The sequence below is a fragment of the Notolepis coatsorum genome (assembly GCF_963971535.1).
Source record: "Notolepis coatsorum genome assembly, chromosome: 2".
In the NCBI taxonomy this organism is placed as follows: domain Eukaryota; kingdom Metazoa; phylum Chordata; class Actinopteri; order Aulopiformes; family Paralepididae; genus Notolepis; species Notolepis coatsorum.
In genome coordinates this window covers 156,406,881-156,430,292 of record NC_140166.1, presented here as the reverse complement: position 1 = coordinate 156,430,292, position 23,412 = coordinate 156,406,881, and the positions used below count along the sequence as shown (strand labels likewise).

The following is a 23,412-nucleotide window of genomic DNA, read 5'->3' as shown; positions in this document are numbered from 1 at the left end:
GTTTAGAATGTACCATCTTTTCCTGCACGTTGGAAGAAACACTTGTTATGTGTTAAATATAATAATAATAATAATAATAATAATAATAATAATAATAATAATAATAATAATAATAATAATATAATATACAGTATATAACAAGTGTTGTTTCTTCCAACATGCAGGACAAATGGTACATTATAAACATGCTGTGGTACTCTGTGGTACTCTGTGGTATATAAGATAATATAAAAGTAAACAGTTACTTATTACTGGATGTTGTAGAGAGAGAGAGAGAGAGAGAGAGAGAGAGAGAGAGAGAGAGAGAGAGAGAGAGAGATAGAGAGAGAGAGAGAGAGATAGAGAGAAAGATAGAGAGAGAGAGAGAAATAGAGAGATAGAGAGATAGAGAGAAAGAGAGAGATAGAGAGAGATAGAGAGAGAGAGAGAGAGAGAGATAGAGAGATATAGAGAGAGAGAGAGAGAGAGAGAGAGAGAGAGAGAGAGAGAGAGAGAGAGAGAGAGAGAGATAGAGAGAAAGAGAGAGAGAGAGAGAGATAGTTCTCCAACTTGTGTGAGTTGCAGTGATCTCCTGGTTGTTCCCCACCTAGGTTATCTAACTATTGCGCTGGTGTAACTAGAAACACTGGCCTGGCCTGCTTCTAAGTTCAGTGGCCTGACTGCATATAAAAAAAGAATTTGTTTTTACTTTTATTTTATTTAATTTTTTTAAATCATCTGGCGACCCCTCCGCGGCGGTGGGTCGTGACCCCGACTTTGGGAACCCCTGCAGTACTGGACCGCAAATTACATCAGGTCATACATCCATCTCTACAGAATGTATGAATTAATGTTGCGTTTTCTTTTCAAATGTAGCCAAGAGTAAAGACCCTAACCCTGTCAAAACAGCAGTCAAAGTGTATATTTTCAGCATTACGTTTGTTTACCAATGATTGTAACTGTTATTAGTGAAATATATGATTATAGAAATCTCAGGGCATTGAGTCGGAAACCGGTGCATATTGACGGGAGGAAGTGGTGCAGCCAAAAGTGTGTTTAGTCTTTTGAAGGAAGAGACCCAGGGCTTTTGATGGACTTTTGAAAAACTACCCTACCCAGCTCACGCCAGCCCCTGTCTGTTAACATAATTCGGCTATAGGGCGACAATAATGTGGTCAAGAGGCATGGTTTCTATCTTGAGCCTTAACTGGCGTGGTTTATTATTCACATGGCAGAGCAGTAACACTACAGGTCTTCTCTCACTGAGAGACTGGGGGAAAGAGAAATAAGTGGGAGGAGACACCACTATTTATACTCGCCACCTGGCGGTGTTCCTGAGTGTCTCCGCCTAGAGTGCCCTCTAGTGGAAACAGTTATATATGCAGTTAGACAGTTACTAGTGTAAACAGTTATATATGCAGTTAGACAGTTACTAACAATCCTACACAGAACCTCTGCCTTCAACACTGTCAATCATCTGACTTCTGGATAAACTTTTTTATTTCTCTTATTTTTCGGGATTATCTCCCACAAACCTGAACGTTATTGCCATAATACAGAACACAGTTAGTTTATCTACCTTTCTGTGAACGTCTAGCAAAAAACGGCGTTGTAATCTGATGACAAATTTTGGAGGAATTTACATTATAAAAAAGTAACTGTACTTGTGAATCATGCCTGGTGATACTAAATCCAGATTGAATTCTGCGATTGGAAAGGGGAGATTTGGCCGATCCATAGATGTGCGACTTGGCCACAATAAGGTAATTTATAGGCCTGATATTCTATAATCATATTTCAAATAGCATTTGTCCGAATGGCAGAATTCAGTACTGTATCTACAAAACCTTCTGTTTAATCATCTTCCCTTTATTAATTTGAGATTTTTCAGGTCTGGTAAATTTTAGCATGGTGTTATTCACAGTCAAAGATAAAAAATATATATATAATTTAATTGATATTCTCCTTTGGTTCATTACAATTTACTCAAGCCTATAGCATACACAATATTTCTGACACTGGGAATACATTCCCTGAGATCCATAGATGTCCCTATAATCAGATACCAAGAACATGCAAATGAACCATTTAAAAAAAAAGTATTTTTTTTAATTTTTTTGAGGGAGGAGCCACACATTGGAGCCACGGGTTGGCCACCCCTGCGTCTATACTTTCCGTAGCCGCATTTCTGGCGAACGCTCTCTGATTGGCCACTGACTGACGCTCTCTGATTGACCACTGACATGTTTGCCCAATCACGTGACGAGCTGTGTCTTTGCCCATTTCCGCGTCGAACAGCCTGCAAACTACCTGGCGTTCTATCGCCATGCTCTAAGACAAACTCTAACCTTAACCAACTTCGAAAGCGTCCCTAAGCTTAACCGTTGAAAGAACTTGCCGTCACGCTCTAAGACAAACTCTAACCATAACCAACTTCGAAGAGTGCCTAAGGTCGCTTTCACACAGGGGCTGTTTGGTCCGGACTATCGGACCAGAAGTTGATTGTCCGGTTTTTCGGGTTTGTGTGAATGCGCAGTCGAACTCGGTCCGCGGACCAAACACGCGAACTCGGTCCTCCAAAAAACATAGGTCTTGGTTCGCCTTCATCGGACCAAACGCGGACCAAACGTAGTCAGTCAGGCATCTTGGGTAGAAGGAACACCGCAGCTTATTATTATTATTATTATTATTATTATTATTATTATTATTATTATTATTATTATTATTATTATTATTATTATTATTATTATTATTAATACCGCGCGCAGCACACTGCATCTATCTATCTATCTATCTATCTATCTATCTATCTATCTATCTATCTATCTATCTATCTATCTATCTATCTATCTATCTATCTATCTATCTATCTATCTATCTATCTATCTATCTATCTATCTATCTATCTATCTATCTATCTATCTATCTATCTATCTATCTATCTATCTATCTATCTATCTATCTAACTGTGCATCTTGGGTAGAATGAAGAAGAAAAAAACACGGCTTATTATTACCATGGCGCGCGGCATTACAAGCACACTGTGTAAACATGTCTCGTGGACAGACTTGGGTGATCCGCTGATCTGGAGTCATACATGGCTCGCAGTCCACACACACAGACACACACACACACGCGCGCGTGCGCACACATGGGCTCGCAGCCACACACACACATTTCCACTCTCTATCAATGCCACGCCTCTGCTACTATCACTGCTACGTAGTTTGTGTATTTCTGCATTTCACTTCCTGAAGGGGAGGGATTTCCACTCTCCATTGTGTCCAATAGACGAGCGCCCTTTTCGACCGCGTGACATTGTTCATAAAGTTTGGTGCGCCTGACAAATTTACTGTGTGAATGCAGACGAACCAAATGATGAATGCAACAATGTTGCAACTTCACTACCAGAACCGCACAGAGTCCACCAAAACTATATGTGAAAGCACCCTAAGCCTAACCAGTGTAGAAACTGACGTCGGCCAATCAGAGAGTGTCTGCCAGAAATGCGGCTACGGAAAGTATAGACGCGGCCACGCCTGGCCTAGAGCTAAGACCGGTCCAGACAAAAGTACCGGTGTGAAAATACTGTTTCTCTACAATGGATCTCTCTGCATTGCGAGTTTCAGGTGAGATCACACAATGCTATGGCCATGGACTCAACTACCTGCTGATAATTCTACATGCACACAAAATGTGTATTTTGCATGCCAAGGCCGACGAGTATCATTCAGTGGTAATTATGATCTCAATTTGCTTAAGTAATATGTACAGTGTAGGAAAGAGTGGTTGTAGTAGTAGTAGTAGTAGTAGTAGTAGCAGTAGTAGTACTAGTAATACTAGTTTACTATTACTAGAGGTAGTAGTAGTAGTAATAATAGTAGTTGTAGTAATAGCAGCAGTAGCAGCAGCAGTCGTAGTAGTAGTAGTAGTAGTAGTAGAAGTAATACTAGTGTACTAGTGGCAGTAGTAGTAGTTGTTGTAGTAATAGCAGCCGTAGTAGTAGTAATAATAATACAGGACCTGTTCAGAGGTCTTTAATTGGCATGCAATTATCCTCAATGTTTTAGCGGTTAGCACACACGGTTAGCACACACACACACCGGAACACACACGCATGCATTGTCTTTGTAGGATCGCCGATGCGATTCGTCTCTGCACTTAACCCATCCCGTTGTCCTTCCCCCCCAAGGGCAGCCGGGAGCAGACAGGCGTCGGCGAGGGCCACGCCCCGTCGCCCCGGGGACCAATCCAAGTGCTCCTGCCTGTCTTCGTCAATGACGCCACAGCGTTAGCGATCTGTTGTTGTGCATGTTTTTCCATTGGGTTTATCTTATTGGGGGGGGGGGACCCTTGCAAGCACGGGGGGAACATGCAAACTCCACACAGAAAGGCCTGGGAGATACCATACCTGGGTACCTGGCATCATGGAAACCTGATCCCGAAGCGGGAATCGAACCCTGGACATTCTTGCTGTGAGGCGACAGTATTAACCACTACACCACAGTGCAGCTGTAGTAGTAGTAGTAGTAGTAGTAGTAGTAGTAGTGATATCAGTAGTAGTAGTGATAGCAGTAGTAGTAGTAGTAGTAGTAGTAGTAGTAGTAGTAGTAGTAGTAGTAGTAGTAGTAGTAGTAGTAGTAGTAGTAGTAGTAGTAGTAGTAGTAGTAGTAGTAGTAGTAACAGTAGTAGTAGTAGTAGTAGTAGTAGTAGTAGTAGTAGTAGTAGTAGTAGTAGTAGTAGTAGTAGTAGTAGTAGTAGTAATAGTAGTAGCAGTAGGGTAAATAGTTGTAGTGGTAATCGTGGTAGTAATAATTGTGCAATGTTACTGTTCATCCGCACTGCCTTGTGATCGCCACGCCTCTTTTTGGGGGGAAATAACTTGGGGAGTAAACAGGGAGTAGGCAGACAAACAGATGTAATAACAAACCAAAGACCTTCACGTCCCAGAAAGGTCATCCGGAGATTCACAACAGTAATATTAAATGTCCAGGTAGGGAAACGAGGAACGCATGGAGAAATGGAGAAATCCCACAGGGGAAGGCTGAAAGGGCATGCCTGACGTTGGATTAAACTTGTGTGAACGGCTGATGACAGCCAGTGTTATAAAACAATAGGCCTGTCCCCGACTAAGGATTTGTATAGTGAACTTTGATTGGCCGAAATTTGTAGATAGTCGACTGGTAGTAAAAATATAATCTATTTTTGTATTTTACATTTACATTTTTTTTGGGGGGGATCATTCCATTTGGGCTGTGGGGGGTGCTTAAAACACTCTGAGGTCGAAGCTCTCATCTCCCGTCGGCGGGAGAACAATATACCTCAGAGAGTAATGTGCGAAGAAGTCTACTGAAGGCTTCTTGTCCTCTGCGAAAGCATGCAATTGATCCACTGATGGATACATCTTGATATGTCTAGTGTGTGAAATCCTCTTTCAGTGCCTATGTGCCTGTCTTCTTAGGCAGTTAGCCTCGCTGGTATGTGTGCCATTAGCATTACCCACACTTCTAGGCCTCTTTGCTTTTGGAAAGAATGATTTATAAAAACAAAAAAACAAAAGAAAAGAAAATATATAATTAATAATATTTTTTAACAACCATATTAATAACCATAATCCGTGTAAATCATATCATGACTTGTCAAATCATCAATAATCATCAGTTTAAATGTTTCATATTGCATAATTCATAAACTCTGCATTTTCATAGTTCAAATAATTACATGATACAAACTCAAAGATTAAATAACTCAAGAATGGCTCCTACAACTACTACTACTATCACTACAACTACAACTACTACTACAACTACTATTACTGCTATCACTACTACTACCACTGTACTACTACTACTACTACTACTACTACTACTACTACTACTACTACTACTACTACTACTACTACTACAACTACTATTACTACTGATATTACTACAACTACTAATACTACCCAGGCGCAGATCAGCAGAGGAGAGACGAAGACAAAAGTTGGATCTTGAAAAGTGAGCAATGCTCCTTTAATGTTGGAACGAGTAGCTTAACAAACAAAGAGAGAGGGCAAGTCTCCAAGCGTGCTACTTGCCCTACAAAACATAAATACTTATAACTAATTCTATCCTCCGTGACAAGTAACAATAGATACTTCGACAAGACAGTTTAACACTTTGGTCGTCAGGCTTATATTCTTAATATACCATCCTCTGCCAGCTATATTTGTATATGGGGATGTTTACCTTCTTTGCAGGGCTATAACTTTTTAAATTGTATTGCTAAATTGACATTACTATGGCCCATTCAACATCAAGTATCTATTGTTCAGGGTGTAGCAACGTTATACTTTTTCATTCACATATTCATACTAAAATACGGTCTACTCTAAAGTATAAGTATGTTTTTTATCGTTTTCTGCAGCTTTCTCCAGAACGTGATTTATAGCCCCAAATGCATTATATTGATGATCAAATACAGTTTGATAGTACTAGTAGTAGTAGTAGTAGTAGTAGTAGTAGTATAGTAGTAACAGTAGTAGTAGTAGTAGTAGTAGTAGTAGTAGTAGTAGTAGTAGTAGTAGTAGTAGTAGTAGTAGTAGTAGTAGTAATAGTAGTAGCAGTAGTAGGGTAAATAGTTGTAGTGGTAATCGTGGTAGTAATAATTGTACCACCAAATACAGTTTGATAGGAATCTGCACGAGATAAAACATTTCAAATGGACGTGCTTCTAGAAGTTACTACTGATCATCTGATGTTGACCTGATGGGGGGGGGGGGGGGGGGGGGGGGGGGCGTTTATAATTCCGTGGCCAACGTTAGATGATTCATCTAGTGTGGGTGATATGATCATTAGAGCAGTTAGTATCGAACACGTTAAAAAATAACGCTGAATCTTACCGTAGCTTCCTCATAGCGTTGGACGATGAGCGTGGAACAGAAATATTCCTATTATGGGATGTAGAAATATGCGATCCATTTCCAGGTTGTATAATAGTATATACACGTCCAAATCATGTTGTTTATCGAGTTATTGGTAACGGATTGCTATCCGTTGTGTCTAGCTCGAGTCCTGGGACTATTACCGAGTGATCAGACCGAATTGAAATGAGCACCAGCTTCCATTTCCTGTTTCCGCTCTGGGCGATCCGCCGATCGGCCACCAGATGGCACTCTTGAACCGTTGGAGAGTTGAGAGGGGATCAACAGTAGATCTCAAGTCTCCGGGGGAGAAATATGATTTTGATCACAGATTTTTGAAATGTTGATATCAAAGACGTGGTACGGCGTCTTTGACAGAATGAGCATGGCGGGGAAAGACGTGCTACAGCGTTTTTGGCGACCATAGTGTTAAGCTACAAACAATGTTCAGTGAACGGCTAACAAGTAAACAAGCACTAAGACAGGAACCAGGGCCCTCATTCATCAACGTGGACGTAGAATATGTTCTATTTCCACACGTAAGCACAGAATGTAAAATCAGAAAAATCGGGATTCATCAACCGTGCGTACACAGGTCCTATGCTCCTCCGTGTTGATGAATACCACTTTGTTCTACCGTCAATGCTCGTGCATGATTATCCATATATGGTCATGGAAGTGAGGAAATACCCCCCATGGGATGTGAAATAATGGACTGACCCGAGCGGAACTCTGAGAAACTTCACGGAGATTGTTCACTGCTGTCGAACCAAGAAGACACAACGCGTGTTATGGGATAAATAAAAGGCGGACTTGTAAACGGTGATGTCAGATATCAACGGCTCCCTAAGACCATTGCTGCAATTCTGCCTGGACAGCTCAAAATACTAATAAAGACCGTTCGTTGACCACTGTTTGGCGTTGGTTGTGTGTCATTATAACCGTGCTGTAATATGAATGCCTTTATTAGTTGTGTTCGATTGGCTATATGATTTTTAGAGGCATCTATTTTGTTGTCGGTATTACCGACAACAAAATAGATGCCTCTAAAAATCATATACTATTAGGTAGCCTATATGGATTACATATAATAGCAGCCATAGCCTACATTATGCAACAGTAACTTGCGCATACCAGTGTATGCGACGGACCAGTGTATACCTTATATCATATCGCTGCTGTCGGGACACAACCTCATAACTCCATTTTTTTATATATTTTTTTTATATAAATCAACTCCGTAGATCATCCTCCATATGTGTGTGTGGGTTTTACAAAGTTTAAACAATGGGAACGCATTAAACCGATCATCTGTCTAAACCTCCTAACTCTATTCACCCTCAAATCTGTGTTCGTTTTTTTCATCTGCTGAAAAGTTGGGTTTTTGGAGTTATGAGGTTTTGTCCCGACAGCAGTGATATCATATTCATATAATAGTTTACTCTATCAGCATACCAGCATGTAATATGTTCTTTGTTAGAACTCAACTCGTTATTATTTTGCACATAGATTGCAGAAATACGGGAACGTTTTGATTTACATTAAAAGGCTTTGACATTGTAAAACTAAATACGTGGAATCCTGTAAGCATAATACAAGTCATATCACCCACACGATATGCTCTGTGTCCAGAGCATGTATGCTTTTCATTCATTTAAGACACATTATTGCAAGGGTTTTGTAATACACATACACCCTGGTGTCATTGCAATGCGTTTTTTTATTCTTTCTTATACAGTAAAAAGGGGGAAGAACACTATATCGTGGGTGTTCATATGATTTGTATTCTGCTTACAGCTTCGAAATTCCACTTGTTTCGTGTAACGTAAAGCCTTTTAAATATAATCAAAACGTTCCAGTGTTTCTGCGGTCTGTGCGCAAAATAATAACGAGTTGAGCTACGTTCCGATAACGCTATATAAACCATGCTGCATTCATTCTGAGAGAAAGATCTATTATTCCAAATGCTATTTATAGGGTTTTGACCATAATTACACTACTGTTGCTATTTCACAATGAACTATAATGGATTACGGGGGTCATACAGAACACGCGCCAGTGTCTTTATTTCCGCCTTGAAACTAATGCAGAACTGAGGAGCGCTTATGCATAGTAACGATATTCTACCACTGGTAGAGCTGCCGCGATTACCGCATTACCGCAACGAATGTTATAATAAAAGCCCTTCGTTCTATACACTTGTCTGATTGAAAACTTTATTAACAGACCGCAGAATGGGACAACTCAGCACGCTCTGAGCAAAGAAAGGAACTGAGATATGAATAGAGTATTGCTTGCCTTGTTATGGTCCGGTAAATACGCTGATGTTATTGAACGTATAACTATATAATGTTAATGCCACAAAACGAATGCCTTTATTATAAAGTAGTAACTTTATAGTAATAATAATAAGAAAGGGTCGGGGGGGTTAGGGGTAACCACCCCTGCCCGCGACACCGAGTGAACGGCGCACGACCATAGGGGAAACTTCGAATCCGTGTTTCACTTTCAATAACTAATGTGTGCTTGCCGAATCCCAAACAATATTCATGCTGCAAAGTCATCCTCTAAAGATAGACATTTAGACTAGAGGCAGGCTATATGCTATAAAGAGTAGACTACTACTAAAAAAAAAATGCATTCAAACTTTTAATTTTTAATTTTTTTGTGTGCGTGCAGTAATAACCGCGCGGTAGGAAATATTTTGCAAATGTGTGCGGTAAGGAAAACATCAATACCGCGGCAGCTCTAACCACTGGGCGTCAGCTAAGTGTGCTCCGACCTGTGCGTACACGTAAGCACGGAGTCAAGTTCAAGTTGAAATTGATGAATCCCACTCTTTGCTTAGAAATGATCGTACGCACAGGTTAAGCACAAATCTGTGCGTAAGACACGTTGATGAATGAGGGCCCAGGAACATAGTGTAATGACGCGACAGGGAAGACAGGAACTCACAGGCATATATACAGACACTGATTGACACAGGAGGGTAATTGGGTGATTAGACTGGGGAGAACAGAGTGAGTTACAAGGTTGAAATCTATATACACACAAAATAACAACACTAACCAGATCACAAAACCAACATAGATAGGAGAGACATTAGACCAGGTAGACATCAAATACAAGACAGACATCAAATTTACAGACAACAAATTGATAAGAATCACATGGAACACATTAATAAATAAGGACATGAGCTGCACCACCTGAATTAGTCCACAGGATGGCGGAGCAACCTGGGGAACGTTACATACTACTACTACTACTACTACTACTACTACTACTACTACTACTACTACTACTACTACTACTACTACTACTACTACTACTACTACTACTACTACTACTACTACTACTACTACTACTACTACTACTACTACTACTACTACTACTACTACTACTACTACTACTACTACTACTACTTCTACTACTACTACTACTACTACTATTACTACTACTACTACTACTACTACTACTACTACTACTACTACTACTACTACAACCAACACCACTATTCGAAGCACTAATGTGACAAATGTTTCATGAGAAGTGTCCTGTTGACATTTGTTATACAGCGATCTAGGAATAGCATGTTTTCCACCAAAGGGAGTGACCACAAGATAACCCAAAGTATCCGGATGTGCTATGTATTCATTTAATCAATTGATTAAAGAAGCATCTCGCCAATTTCTACCCTAAATCCTATCGTCTCGAGAGCTCGGCCACATCGGCCCCTTGAGTAGTTTCACCGGATGACATCATCCAGAAGAGAGCAGACTATCTGGATCACTCACTACAGATGCTATTGTCTACAACAATCCTGCACAATTGTACTATATTCTATTCTATTGTATTTGTATTCTAATTTAGTTTATATATTCCATTTATTTTATTCTCCTTTAATTTAATTGACTTGAATTATTTACTCCTACTTGCTTTGTAAATGTTGATGCACCAAATGACCAAGACAAATTCATGTGCAAGCTTACTTGGCCATAAAGACCTTTCTTTTTCTGATTATAAACTGTTCAACTATCCTTAGGTTGGGCCTACCCCGGTTGAAAATAGTCAAGGAAATAGCTTAAATCTGCAATTAACTCTCATCAATACGTTTTGGTGAAAACTTTCCTTCACCATGTTTCATTCCTAATTTAATCAAATGGTTACTTGGAAGCAATCTTTGATGTCACAGGAATCAATTTAATGTTGTATAAATCTTGTACTGTAGCAAGCAATGGATCATTCATTGTTCTAGTGTTGAAGCCAATCATACACTCCTATATGGACTAGATTCCTGCATGCAATCACCCGCAATACGGCAACAGCTTGCAGTGTGTGTTTGTGTGTATGTGTGTGTGTGTATGTGTTTGTGATTAATGTAGTCAGTGGAAATTAGTTAATCGTCCTGAAGTATACTCTTAAAAATGTGTGTGTGTGTGTGTTTCTGTCTCTATGCATGCATATGTCTGTGTGTCTGTGTATGTTTATATTCTGGTATTTACATACGGTATAAGCAGAGATGCATAAAGTAGAGACGGAGAGGCTGTAAGAGGAGGGTAGACAGAGGGGAAATGCATGTGCTTTTTTTCGTGTGTAAATGTCTCAGCTAGGCTTCTCCACTTCCCTGTGTACTAGTGTGTAGCCTGCAGCTAAACGACGCTGGTAAAAAAAAAAGAAAACATGTACGGTTTGCCCTGGACTCATAGTAGTATCATCTCTAGCTGTCAGAAGCAATTAAAAATGAACAGGCCCACCAATATTAGAATCACTGAGGCGAAAGGGAGTCATAATATAAACAAAGTAAAAACTGCACCTGTCGTTGAGGTCAGCCATGTTACCTGTCAGGAGGAGAGGATGTGTCAAGCAACAAATCCCCTTATTTTCTTCTGGTTCAGATGATAGTTAATTTCTTCTGGTTCAGATGATAGTTGTTTTCTTCTGGTTCAGATGATAGTTATTTTCCTCTGGTCTGATTATTATTATTTTCTTCTTGTCTGATGATAGAACTGTTCTTTTGGCTGGCTTTCATAACTTTTCATTACGTCTTTCTGGTACTGCTTGCTTGCCCATTACTGAATATACTGTATGTGTTGGACATGAAGGGTAAACAATTGATTTTCCTAGGATTATTATTATTAAAAAAAAAAATATATATATATATATATATATATATATATATATATATATATATATATATATATATATATATATATATATATATATATATATTTCTCTCACATTGTGTTTATTAAGCAGAGCAGCTGTCAGACATGCGCCGTGAGTTCAATGTCTTCCCTGACACCATTCATCTTACAAATGATAGCTATCTGGTTGTTGTCTGAGCCTTCTCTCTATCTCTCTCTCTCTCTCTCTCTCGCTCTCTCTCTCTCTCTATCTCTCTCTCTCTCTCTCTCTCTCTCTCTCTCTCTCTCTCTCTATCTATCTCTCTCTCTCTCTCTCTCTCTCTCTCTCTCTCTCTCTCTCTCTCTCTCTCTCTCTATCTCTCTCTCTCTCTCTCTCTCTATCTCTCTCTTTCTTTATATCTCTCTCTATCTCTCTCTATCTATCTCTCTCTCTCTCTCTCTCTATATATATATATATATATATATATATATATATATATATATATATCTCTATATCGATCTCTCTCTATCTCTATCTCTTTCTTTCTCTCTCTCTGTCCATATCTATTAATCTTTCTTATACACACCATCAATCTCTTTCTCTGTGCATCCCCCTCTCTAACTCTGTCTCCTTCTATATCTGGTGGTCTCTTTCTCTCCCACTCAATCACCCACTCATGGTAGTATGACTTACTACCATAGTGTCTGCATACCTGTATCACTGTACACATTAATAATACAGCTATGTACATACATCTGATTAGCACTACACTCAGTAGTACTCATTTATATATTGTATACCCAGTTTAATCACCTGTACATACATACATGCATACATACATACATACATACATACATACATACATACATACATACATACATACATACATACATACATACATACATACATACATACATACATACATACATACATACATACATACATACATACATACATACATACATACATACATACATATTACTATTGCACTTTACTGTTACATGTGCACTCTGGTTGGATGCCAAACTTATTTGTGTTGTACTGCACTTGTGCTGTATGACGACAATACATTTTAATCGAATCCAATCTAATACATTTTCAGTGAGTATCCATTTGGTTGGACAGACAGAGTTGACGTTATTTTGCTGCATGATGACAATACTTTTGAATCTAGTCTAATCGAATCACTCTCACTCACTCACTCACTCACTCACTCACTCACTCACTCACTCACTCACTCACTCACTGCCTCACTCACTCACTCACTCACTCACTCCTCACTCACTCACTCACTCACTCACTCACCTTCCCTTACTATATTGTATCTCTCCCTCCTTTCATCCCCCTATTTCCCTTATATCCACTATGCCTCTCTCCCATCCTCCCCTTCTCCTGTCAGAACTGTGGATGCCACCACGCAGTGTGGTTCCTGGTCCTGCAGACTCACCTCCCCTCTGCCCTGCTAGACACTATTTAATAAAACCACTCACCAAAATGACATTAGTGAGACTTGTTTACCCATGAACTCTCACTCTCTCTCTTCTCGTATTTGTGTTTATCTGCCTCGCTCTCTTCTTTGTATCTCTTTCTTTAAAATTCTCTATTACATTTTTTATAATATTTGTCTTTATCCCCTTCTATCTCCCCATTCCTTCCTCTATACCGCTATCTATCTATCTATCTATCTATCTATCTATCTATCTATCTATCTATCTATCTATCTATCTATCTATCTATCTATCTATCTCTCTCTCTCTCTCTCTCTCTCTCTCTCGCTCTCTCTCTCTCTCTCTCTCTCTCTCTCTCTCTCTCTCTCTCTCTCTCTCTCTCTCTCTCTCTCTCTCTCTCTCTCTCTCTCTCTCTCTCTCTCTCTCTCTCTCTCTCTCTCTCTCTCTCTCTCTCTCTCTCTCTCTCTTTATATCTCTATATCTCTCTATCTCTCTATCTCTCTCTCCATCTCTCTCTCTCTCTCTCTATCTCTCTATATCTCTATCTATATATCTCTATATCTCTATATCTCTCTCTATCTCTCTCTCTCTCTCTCTCTCTCTCTCTCTATCTTCTCTCTCTCTCTCTCTCTCTCTCTCTCTCTCTCTCTCTCTCTCTCTCTCTCTCTCTCTCTCTCTCTCTCTCTCTCTCTCTCTCTCTCTCCCCCCCCAGGGAGTTTGGCAGATGGAAGGTGAACAACTTGGCGGTGGAGAGGAGGGACTTCCTGGAGTCTCCGTTACCTTTGACCCCTGAGTTCATCCGCAACATCCGCCTTCTGGGCCGCCGGCCGACCACACAGATCATCACCGACAACCTGATCAGGAAGTACGGGACCCACTTCCTGCTGTCAGCCACGCTGGGAGGTAAGGTCAAACCAAATCTGAAATGAATACCAGGGGCGGAATCCACAAATAATGGATTGCACGGTGCTAATTGCACCCTTACTTACAATTCATGAATTGAAAATGGGGGACCATGATGTAAACAAGACGAAAGTCTTTCTCTGGTCTGCATCCCCTTAACAATTGTGTGTATTGAGCCGTACTGTATTGTACCCATTCTGCAATCTGTTAATAAAATGTCCAATCAATCAATCGCTGCGCAATCCATTCTTTGTGGATACCGCCCCAGGACTCTCTAAGCCAGGCATCTCGCCCCCTTACCTTAAATCTAACTTAACACTTTCAGTGCCACCAGGGGGTGGACGACTTAGTGCATGAATGCCACCATCGGCGCTAATGTTAACGTTAATATCGCCTAATGTATGTTTTAAATTATGGCTATGTGTCTAATCTGCCCGTCGCTTATCAAAGAATCATTTTCCAGTCAGTGCTGTCAAGGCAGATTGGTTTTTTATCGCTTAATTTCCGTTTGAGAGCATTTTGAAAAGCACCCGTTTTGAGGTAAAAAACAGCCCATTCTGTGATAATCGTCTTTTACTGGAATATTCCAGAACGTTGATATTTGTCGGCCTATTTATGAATCGTTTTCAAATAAACGCTAGATGATCAATATTATACGTACACGCACGCACATTCAAGGCGCGCGCTGATAATAGCCGTTTTCATTTCCTCATGGATTTTACAGTGAAACCGCTGGAGCACATATCAGAAAAAAGCTTATATCTTCATCAAAACGAGTCTGATTATCCTAACACTGATAACATAGATTCCTTACCTGACATCAGATGGTATCCAACTGGTATATTCCAATTCCTGATCACCATTCGAAAAAATCGATAAGTGTATAGATCTAACGTGTATACAGTAGATCTCATGCTTGCCGCGGCTCAGAGTCTCCAGAATGAACTCTGGTAACCCCGGCTGCATCAGTGGACTGGAAAATGTGGACTGGAATAATTTTTTTTCCCCATCCATTTTCATTGAGTCCATTCCAAAATCCCTGATGTCATCTGGGAGACGATAGGGGGTGCTTTTTTCACATCTGATCGCCGGCTGCCTTTGGGTAGGCTAGGGTAGGCTCGCGTGATGTAATATGATTTCAGATCGCAAAAAAAGAAAAAAAAAATCTGAGAAATCTTGTGAGTGGCTTTCAACGTAACTATTGTAAATCCGCGAAAAGCCGTGAGTGGCAGTCAAAGTGTTAACCACCATGACGCAAACATTTTCATTCAATCAATCACCTGCGCAGTGATGGATTGAATGAAAATTGTATTAACAGATTGCAGAATGGGTACAATACAGTACGGCTCAATACACACAATTGTTAAGGGGATGCAGACCAGAGAAATACTTTCGTCTTGTTTACATCAGGGTCCCCCATTTTCAATTCATAATGAATTGTAAGTAAGGGTGCAATTAGCACCGTGCAATGCATTCTTTGTGGATCTAGCCCCTAGTATTTTAGTATAGCTTTTAAAGTATAATTTTTTTTTTAAATAAATGTATTTTTTTTATTACACATGCCAAAAAAATCGACAAGTTCAAGCAGTTATCGATAATTATCGATAAATCGATAAGTGGTCTCAGCCTTAGAACAGCCCTCTGCGTGGGATCTGTCTTTATGATGGGAGGAGAGGGTGAACAGCCCTCGCTAACTGTGAACGCGGGGTTATTTTATTTTTTTAAAGCAGATTTTGTGTGTTTTGAGCCGCAATGCCTTCAGCAGACCCGGTCGCACACAATATCAATATAAAAGAGAAAATATCGAATGCCTCGTTGCGGTCTCATCAATTGTCTTTCATTCTCATCTGTCAGTATCATTCACATCTAGTCAGATGTGTCAGGTATGGACGTTGAATTTACAATGATATATTGAAGTTGAAATACTCCTAGAGAAAAATTGCAGTGTGATAATTTGTCCATGTTATGCAGCCCTACTGGGAGGCAAGGAAGGAGAAAAAATACTATTAACCTTCTTACTATCTTTTACTATTATGCACTTTGCTACTAAGTAATCGACCCTGCCTATATTACTACCTACTATGCTAAAATGTCTATACTAGTATGCACTCAAGACTAGCACTCAAGTTCAACACTGTTTGACGAACAATGTTACTTAGCCTTAGCTGCTTGTAAGTCGCTTTGTATAAAAGCGTCAGCTAAATGACTAAATGTAAAATCTAAATGAAAAAAGGAAGGAAGGAAGGAAGGAAGGAAGGAAGGAAGGAAGGAAGGAAGGAAGGAAGGAAGGAAGGAAGGAAGGAAGGAAGGAAGGAAGGAAGGAAGGAAGGAAGGAAGGAAGGAAGGAAGGAAATAATGAACAGAGGAAGAGAGAAATATAAAAGGAAGGAATGAAGGAAGGAAGGAAGGAAGGAAAGAACGAACAGAGGAAGAGAGAAATATAAATAAACATACTACTGAATAAATTAAGGAACTCAGAGATATGAGAATGATTCAAGGTCAAGGTCAAGTGTATTAGTATGTCCCAAACTGGGCAATTCATGTTACAGCAGATAAATAGGAGCTCCAAAAAAACACAGCAAACATACATAACAAGAAGAACACAGACAGACATGTACAGTATACATGGTCGCAGGATCAGATGATGACAACAGTCAAACAAGCAACCACAACCATCCCCACACCCTCAAAGCCGCTCTCTCCTGCCTCCTACATTGATGGCACAAATGGAGGTAGGTATAAATGAGAATTTGTATCTATTGTTTTTAGCTGCAGGGGTATCCAAACGTTGGCCAGAAGGGAATAATTGATACTCCGGATTTAGGGGGTGAGAGCTGTGTATCTATAGTATACAGACAAGCCCTTGTGTGTTTACTAATTGCCCCCATCGGGATAAATTGACCAACTCTGTGTTTGTACGTCATCCTTCTGAGGTAATTATGCATCAGGGACAGAACCCAGAGACAGTCGTAACGTGCACTATGATTTGCGTTAATAACGTCTGTTAGATCTAGTCCTCCCTGTGCACTCACCGTTGGAAAAATGGATGCGGTGTGATAACTTAAGTCATAACAAGTAGCTAAACAGCACGTCACTGGGCTCGATGTAATAATACGTCCCCAGCAGTCTGAGAAATCAGCGGTCAAAGATGTGTAAATGTACATAAGCCTGTGTGTGTGTGTGTGTGTGTGTAGATTCAATATTATTTATTGTCACATGCACATTGCACAGTTAAACAGACAGTTTGCCATACAATGAAAGATTTACTTTGCTAGTCTGCCCTTCACAGAACAGCAGTTAACTAGAATGAACAACTTAAATACAAGCGAATGCAAAAATATTTGGAGAAAAATAAGGATATCTTAAAAATAAATAGTAGAAGATATATACAAGACATGAGTGAGTAACATTAACAGTATTGCACGTTCCGTTCCGTATAAGTACATGCCAGCCGCAATCGCCATCGCCACTGTCGTGGCCGGTGAGGTGGGAGTGGTCATGAGTCGGGGTAGCCTCCGCCCAAACTAACTCCCCACCACAGTCAGGACAGCTATTGTTGTCTTTTTACTAGGGATGTTCAGTGTTGGCTTTTTTACCGATATCCGATATACCGATATTGTCTAACTCTTAATTTCCGATACCGATATCAACCGATACCGATATATGCGGGGTTCCCCCCCCCCCAAAAAAAACTGAATCATTTCACGTAATTAACATTACATATCTTTTGTTGTGGAATTAACACAACATTATGCATACTTTTGACAATAAATAAAATAAGAATTTGTTCTTACTTGCTTGCCTGGGTAAATAAAGGTTAAATAAATGTAAAAGAATTAAAAGAAAAGAAAAGAAAAAATTTAAAACCGATACCGGTAATTTCTGATATTATATATCGGTAGGCCGATAATATCGGACATCCCTACTTTTTATTATTATGTACCTTACTATTATGCTATACTATACTAGTGTAACACTCAAGTTCAACACTATTTGACGAACAATGTCACTGACCCTTAGCTGCCAGAGTTGTACCCCTCTTGCTGACTTGTTGTTCACACTTGGATAAAAGTGTCAGACTAAATGTAAATGTAAAAAGCCCCACACATTTTCAGTGCAGAGCAGTGGCGTCGTTAGCCCTGGGCTTCTGGGGCTTTAGCCCCGGATGTTTTTCTCCTAGCCATGGAGCCTAAAAAAAAAAAAAAAATTATTATTATTATTTTTGTTGACTTTTTTTTAAGATGTCAGCATCCCCATTGTCTGTGCTGAATGTTTGTTAGTGTTTGGTATTTTTTGTTGGTTTTTAGTACTTTTAAACATCCATTTTCATTCACCGATTTGTGGACTTTTAGTGTCCTGAAAGGCGCCTTATAAATCAAATGCATTATTATTATTATTATTATTATTATTATTATTATTATTATCATCCAGGAGGGAAAAGACACTTTGGATAGTAGGGACTGCATCTCTGCCTGTCCTGACCAGGAAACACTTTGTAACTGTGATCTCCTCTGGCAATAGTTGGATATTGTAATGTGTGGTGAGGGGTTGCAGCAATTCCACTGAGAGAAACTGGTCTGAGGCTGGATAACATGCCTGTTATCCAACTCATGAGAACCTGCTCTCAAGCTCTTGCAGCATTCTGTCGACAACTGGATAGAACAGTCGCTGTATCAGCTGATCTCCTGAGCTGAGGTCTGAGCTTGTGCCACAAGATGACTCAACTACATACTCGTCCATCCTTTTCTGCTTCCTCCTTTGGCTGGTAGTATGTTCCTCAATCCAAAGGCCATTACATATGGCCTTTGTCCTGTCATACATGGCCACTGCCATCTCTGAGGTGCGATAACCTTTGAGTGTGTCCTGCACTGTGCTTTTAAATAGTACAGATAGGTATTGAAGATGTTGTGGAAGTGAATCAATGAGACGAGCAGACGGAGTATCGAGTCTCTGAACTTTACTTCCAAACAAATCCAACAGAACCAAGGTACAGCCACACCCTTAAGTCAACTCCCTCCTGTCACTCAATCAGTGTCCATTCTGAAGTGAGACACCTCCATCTAGTGTCCACCACACAGCCCCCCCCCGAACATTCAGTGCAACACCAAATAAACGGAACTGAACACAATAAACCCCCAAAAACAGTGCACCCAGTGTCTTCAGTCTCTTTTAGGAGGTCTGACCACGCGGCCATAACGACTGTATTTAACAGTCACAGGGAACGTGGAAGGGGAAAGGGTAGGGTAGGGGCAGGGGGCCGTCCTCGCCGCCGCTGAGGCTTTGTCGGTGGAAAGGTAGGGGTAACAATGGCCAGAGGGCATGGGACAGGGGAAGACTTGGGTGGCCGGCCCCAGCGCCGGGGCTGAGCCAGCTCCACCGGCCCGTTTGGGACCACATGAGCAGGCTTAAGACGATCGACTGAGATCTGCTCCTTATTCCCCCCCATGTCCACCACAAAGTACTTGGGGCCCGGCTCGAGGACGCGGGAGGGCCAGTCATAGGGAGCCTGCAGTGGAGAACGGTGGGCATCATGGCGGATGAACACATACCTCGCAGTCATCAGGTCCTTAGGAATGTAGGACTGGGGAAGGCAGTGATGTGTGGGAACTGGGGCAAACACCCTCGCTGCGTCCTGGAAGGCAGATCGGTGAGCTGTAGTGGACCAAGGGGCAGAGGAACCAGGAAGGAACTCCCCTGGGACCATCAGCGGTTGACCAAAAACCAATTCGGCTGAAGAGGCCTGCAGGTCTTCTTTAGGGGCAGTACGCAGGCCCAACATGACCCACGGAAGACGGTCGACCCAGTTGCCGTCTGTCAGCGTGGCCCGGAGAGCGGCCTTCATGGATCTGTGAAAATGCTCACACATGCCGTTGGCCTTTGGGTTGTATGCTGTGGTATGATGGAGTTTCACCCCAAGTCTCTCAGCCACGGTGCTCCACAGCTCAGAAGTGAACTGGGATCCCCTGTCCGAAGTCAGGTCCAATGGCGTGCCAAACCGAGTGACCCAGCCGAAGATAAACGCCCGAGCCACCTCCGCAGCCGTTGTTGATGACAGGGGAACAACCTCCGGCCACCTGGTGGTCCTGTCCACCATAGTGAGGAGGTGTGTGAAATCCTGAGACGGGGGAAGTGGGCCCACCAGGTCCATGTGGACATGGTCAAACCGCCTCTCTGGAATGAGAAACGGCTCCAGGGGGGCCTTAGTGTGACGATGTACCTTGGCACGCTGGCACGCCACACAGGAGGCCGCCCATACTTTGACGTCCTTCCTAAGGCCCGGCCAGACGAACTTGGCCCCTACCAGCTTGACCGACGCCTTTACCCCAGGGTGTGAAAGGGCATGAATGGTGTCAAATACCCGGTGGCGCCAGTCAGTTGGAACCATGGGGCGGGGCTGGCCAGTGGAGACGTCACAGAGGAGCGTGGCGCCGCTGTCGTGAAACACCACATCCTCAAGTCGAAGTCCTGTCCCAGCCGTCCTGAATGCCTGAAGGTCTGAGTCGGTGAGCTGGTCAGCAGCCATGGCAGCATAGTCGATGCCCAGGTGCACAGGGCTGACGCGCGCTTGGGAGAGGCAGTCTGCCACCTGGTTGTCTTTACCGGCGGAAAGTTGGCGCTGCTGCCGCCCCGACCATGGCTCCATGGTCTTGGCCATGGCAAACGTTAGGGGCTTGTGGTCGACAAAAACTGTGAACTTGCGGCTCTCCAGCAAGAACCTGAAGTGACGTATGGCGAGGAAGAGGGCCAGGAGCTCCCTGTCAAATGTACTATACTTCCTCTCGTTGTCTCGCAGCTTCCTACTGAAGAAGGCCAGAGGCTGCCAGGCGCCAGCCACCCACTGCTCGCACACCGCACCTACTGCATAATCGGAGGCATCGGTGGTGAGGGCTATAGGAGCAGCAGGAGATGGGTGTGCCAGCATGGCGGCGTTGGCAAGGGCAGCCTTAGAGCCCTCGAATGCCTGGACCCGCTCCGGGGACCAGCCCACGTCATCGTTGGCTCTCTTCCCCTTCAACGCCTCGTACAGAGGTCTCATCAGGTGAGCCGCATGGGCTATAAACCTATTGTAAAAATGTACCATCCCCAGGAACTCCTGGAGAGGTTTGATGGTGAGGGGGCGGGGGAAAGCAGCAATTGGCTCCACCTTGGCGGGTAGAGGAACAGCCCCCTGGGAAGAGACATGGTGGCCCAGGAAATCCATGGCCGGCAGGCCAAACTGACATTTGGCCGGGTTCACGATCAGCCCATGCTCGTTGAGCCGCTCAAACAGTTGACAGAGATGTCCCCGATGCTCCTCCACAGATGCACTGGCTACCAGGATGTCATCCAGATAAATAAACAAAAATGACAGGCCTCGCAGCACAGAGTCCATCAGCCGCTGGAATGTTTGCGCTGCCCCTTTAAGGCCGAATGGCATGCGCAGGAATTCAAACAGTCAAAACGGGGTGATAATGGCAGTCTTGGGCACATCGAGCGGATGGACCGGCACCTGGTGGTAGCCACGCACCAAATATATTTTAGAAAAAAATGGTGGCGCCCGCCAGGTGGGCAGAGAAATCCTGGATATGTGGCACTGGGTACCGGTCATGAGTGGTGATGTTATTTAGGTGACGGAAATCACCACACGGACGCCACTTCCCGTCCGCCTTGGGGACCATGTGTAGTGGGGAGGCCCAATGACTGTTGGACCGGCGCACAATGCCGAGCCATTCCATTGTGGCAAACTCCGCCATGGCTATTGCCAGTTTAGCAGCATCCAGGCGGCGCGCCCGTGCATAAACTGGCGGGCCCACCGTTGGGATGTAATGTTCCACCCCATGCTTGGCGACAGAGGCAGAGAAAGTGGGGACAGTCAGAGCAGGAAACTCAGCGAGGAGGCGCTGGTACATATCGCCTGTGGCGAGCATATTGGCCAGGGCAGGCGGCCCCGGCCCCCCCAGTGTGCAGGGGTATGTGTCAAAGGACACAGAGCCAATCAGCCTACGGTTTGCAACGTCTACTAACAGTCTGTGAGCGCACAAAAAATCCGCGCCCAGTATAGGCACCGACACTGAAGCAATAATAAATTCCCAGCTAAACTGCTGTCCATGTAAACACATAGTCACGTACCTGGTACCAAACGTACGGATGGAAGTCCCATTAGCCGCGTCCAGGGGTGGTCCATGTCCGTTTCCCAAGGCGTCCGTGGCCGACGCAGACAGGATGCTCCTCTGGGCGCCCGAATCCACCAACAGACGCCTTCCAGACAACGTGTCCTCGATAAACAACAGCTCATTGATATTGACGCCAGCGCTCATAGCCGCTAACGAGCGCCGGCTCTCGCGCTTCCCTGGTTACCAAAGGTGCATGGTGGAACACAGCTCTTCGCTTTGTTGCCAAAACGGCGATGATAATAACAAAGCCCTATATCATCCATCTGTGTCTGATCCCTGCGATCAGCCACCCGATCAGACACAGCAGCCACACAGTACTGACGGGAGGCGAGTAGAATTCTGTCCGCCTCCTCTGCCAATCCCCGGTAATCCTTGGTGCGCACGAGAGGCAAGCTGGCCAGAGCCGTGCGCACCGGAGTCGGGAGTTGACGCAGGAACAGCTGCACAAAAATAAATGTAGCGTCACCTGAACCGAGCAGTGCTAGCATGTTCTCTATCAGTTATGTTGGTTTACTGTCCCCCAATCCACTGAGGGACAATAGGTGCTCCGCGCGCTCTGCATCTGACAGCTGGAAAAGCCGCAACAGCTGTTATCGGAGCGCGTTGTATTTGCCGGCTGCTGGTGGTTCTCTCAGAATCCCATCACCCGGCGTGTAGTGGAGGAATCCAATGCCGCGACAACATGATAATATTTCGTCTCATCCGGCGTTATTCCGCGGAGGTGAAATTGTACCTCGATGTGCTGAAACCACGGGGCCGGGTCATGCTGCCAAAACTCTGGCAACTTGACTGTAGCTGCATACACTGCGGGAACCACAGCCGGTGGATTATCGTTATTGCTCATATTTCACACTTTTAGGTTCACCACTGTGGAAGTGAATCAATGAGACGAGCAGAC

General features: G+C 42.9%; 1 protein-coding gene across 1 annotated transcript in view; it reads left to right on the top strand.

Annotated features, from left to right (window-relative positions):
* The window catches only part of LOC311223578 (BMP/retinoic acid-inducible neural-specific protein 3-like), a gene marked incomplete at its 5' end in the record, with an annotated part of 232,234 nt that overhangs the window by 89,873 nt on the left and 118,949 nt on the right, over positions 1–23,412 (top strand). The window contains one exon of the mRNA XM_084308356.1: positions 14,171–14,361. Within this exon, the coding sequence (XP_084164482.1) occupies positions 14,171–14,361 (191 nt within the window). The remainder of the gene's footprint in view (positions 1–14,170; positions 14,362–23,412) is intronic.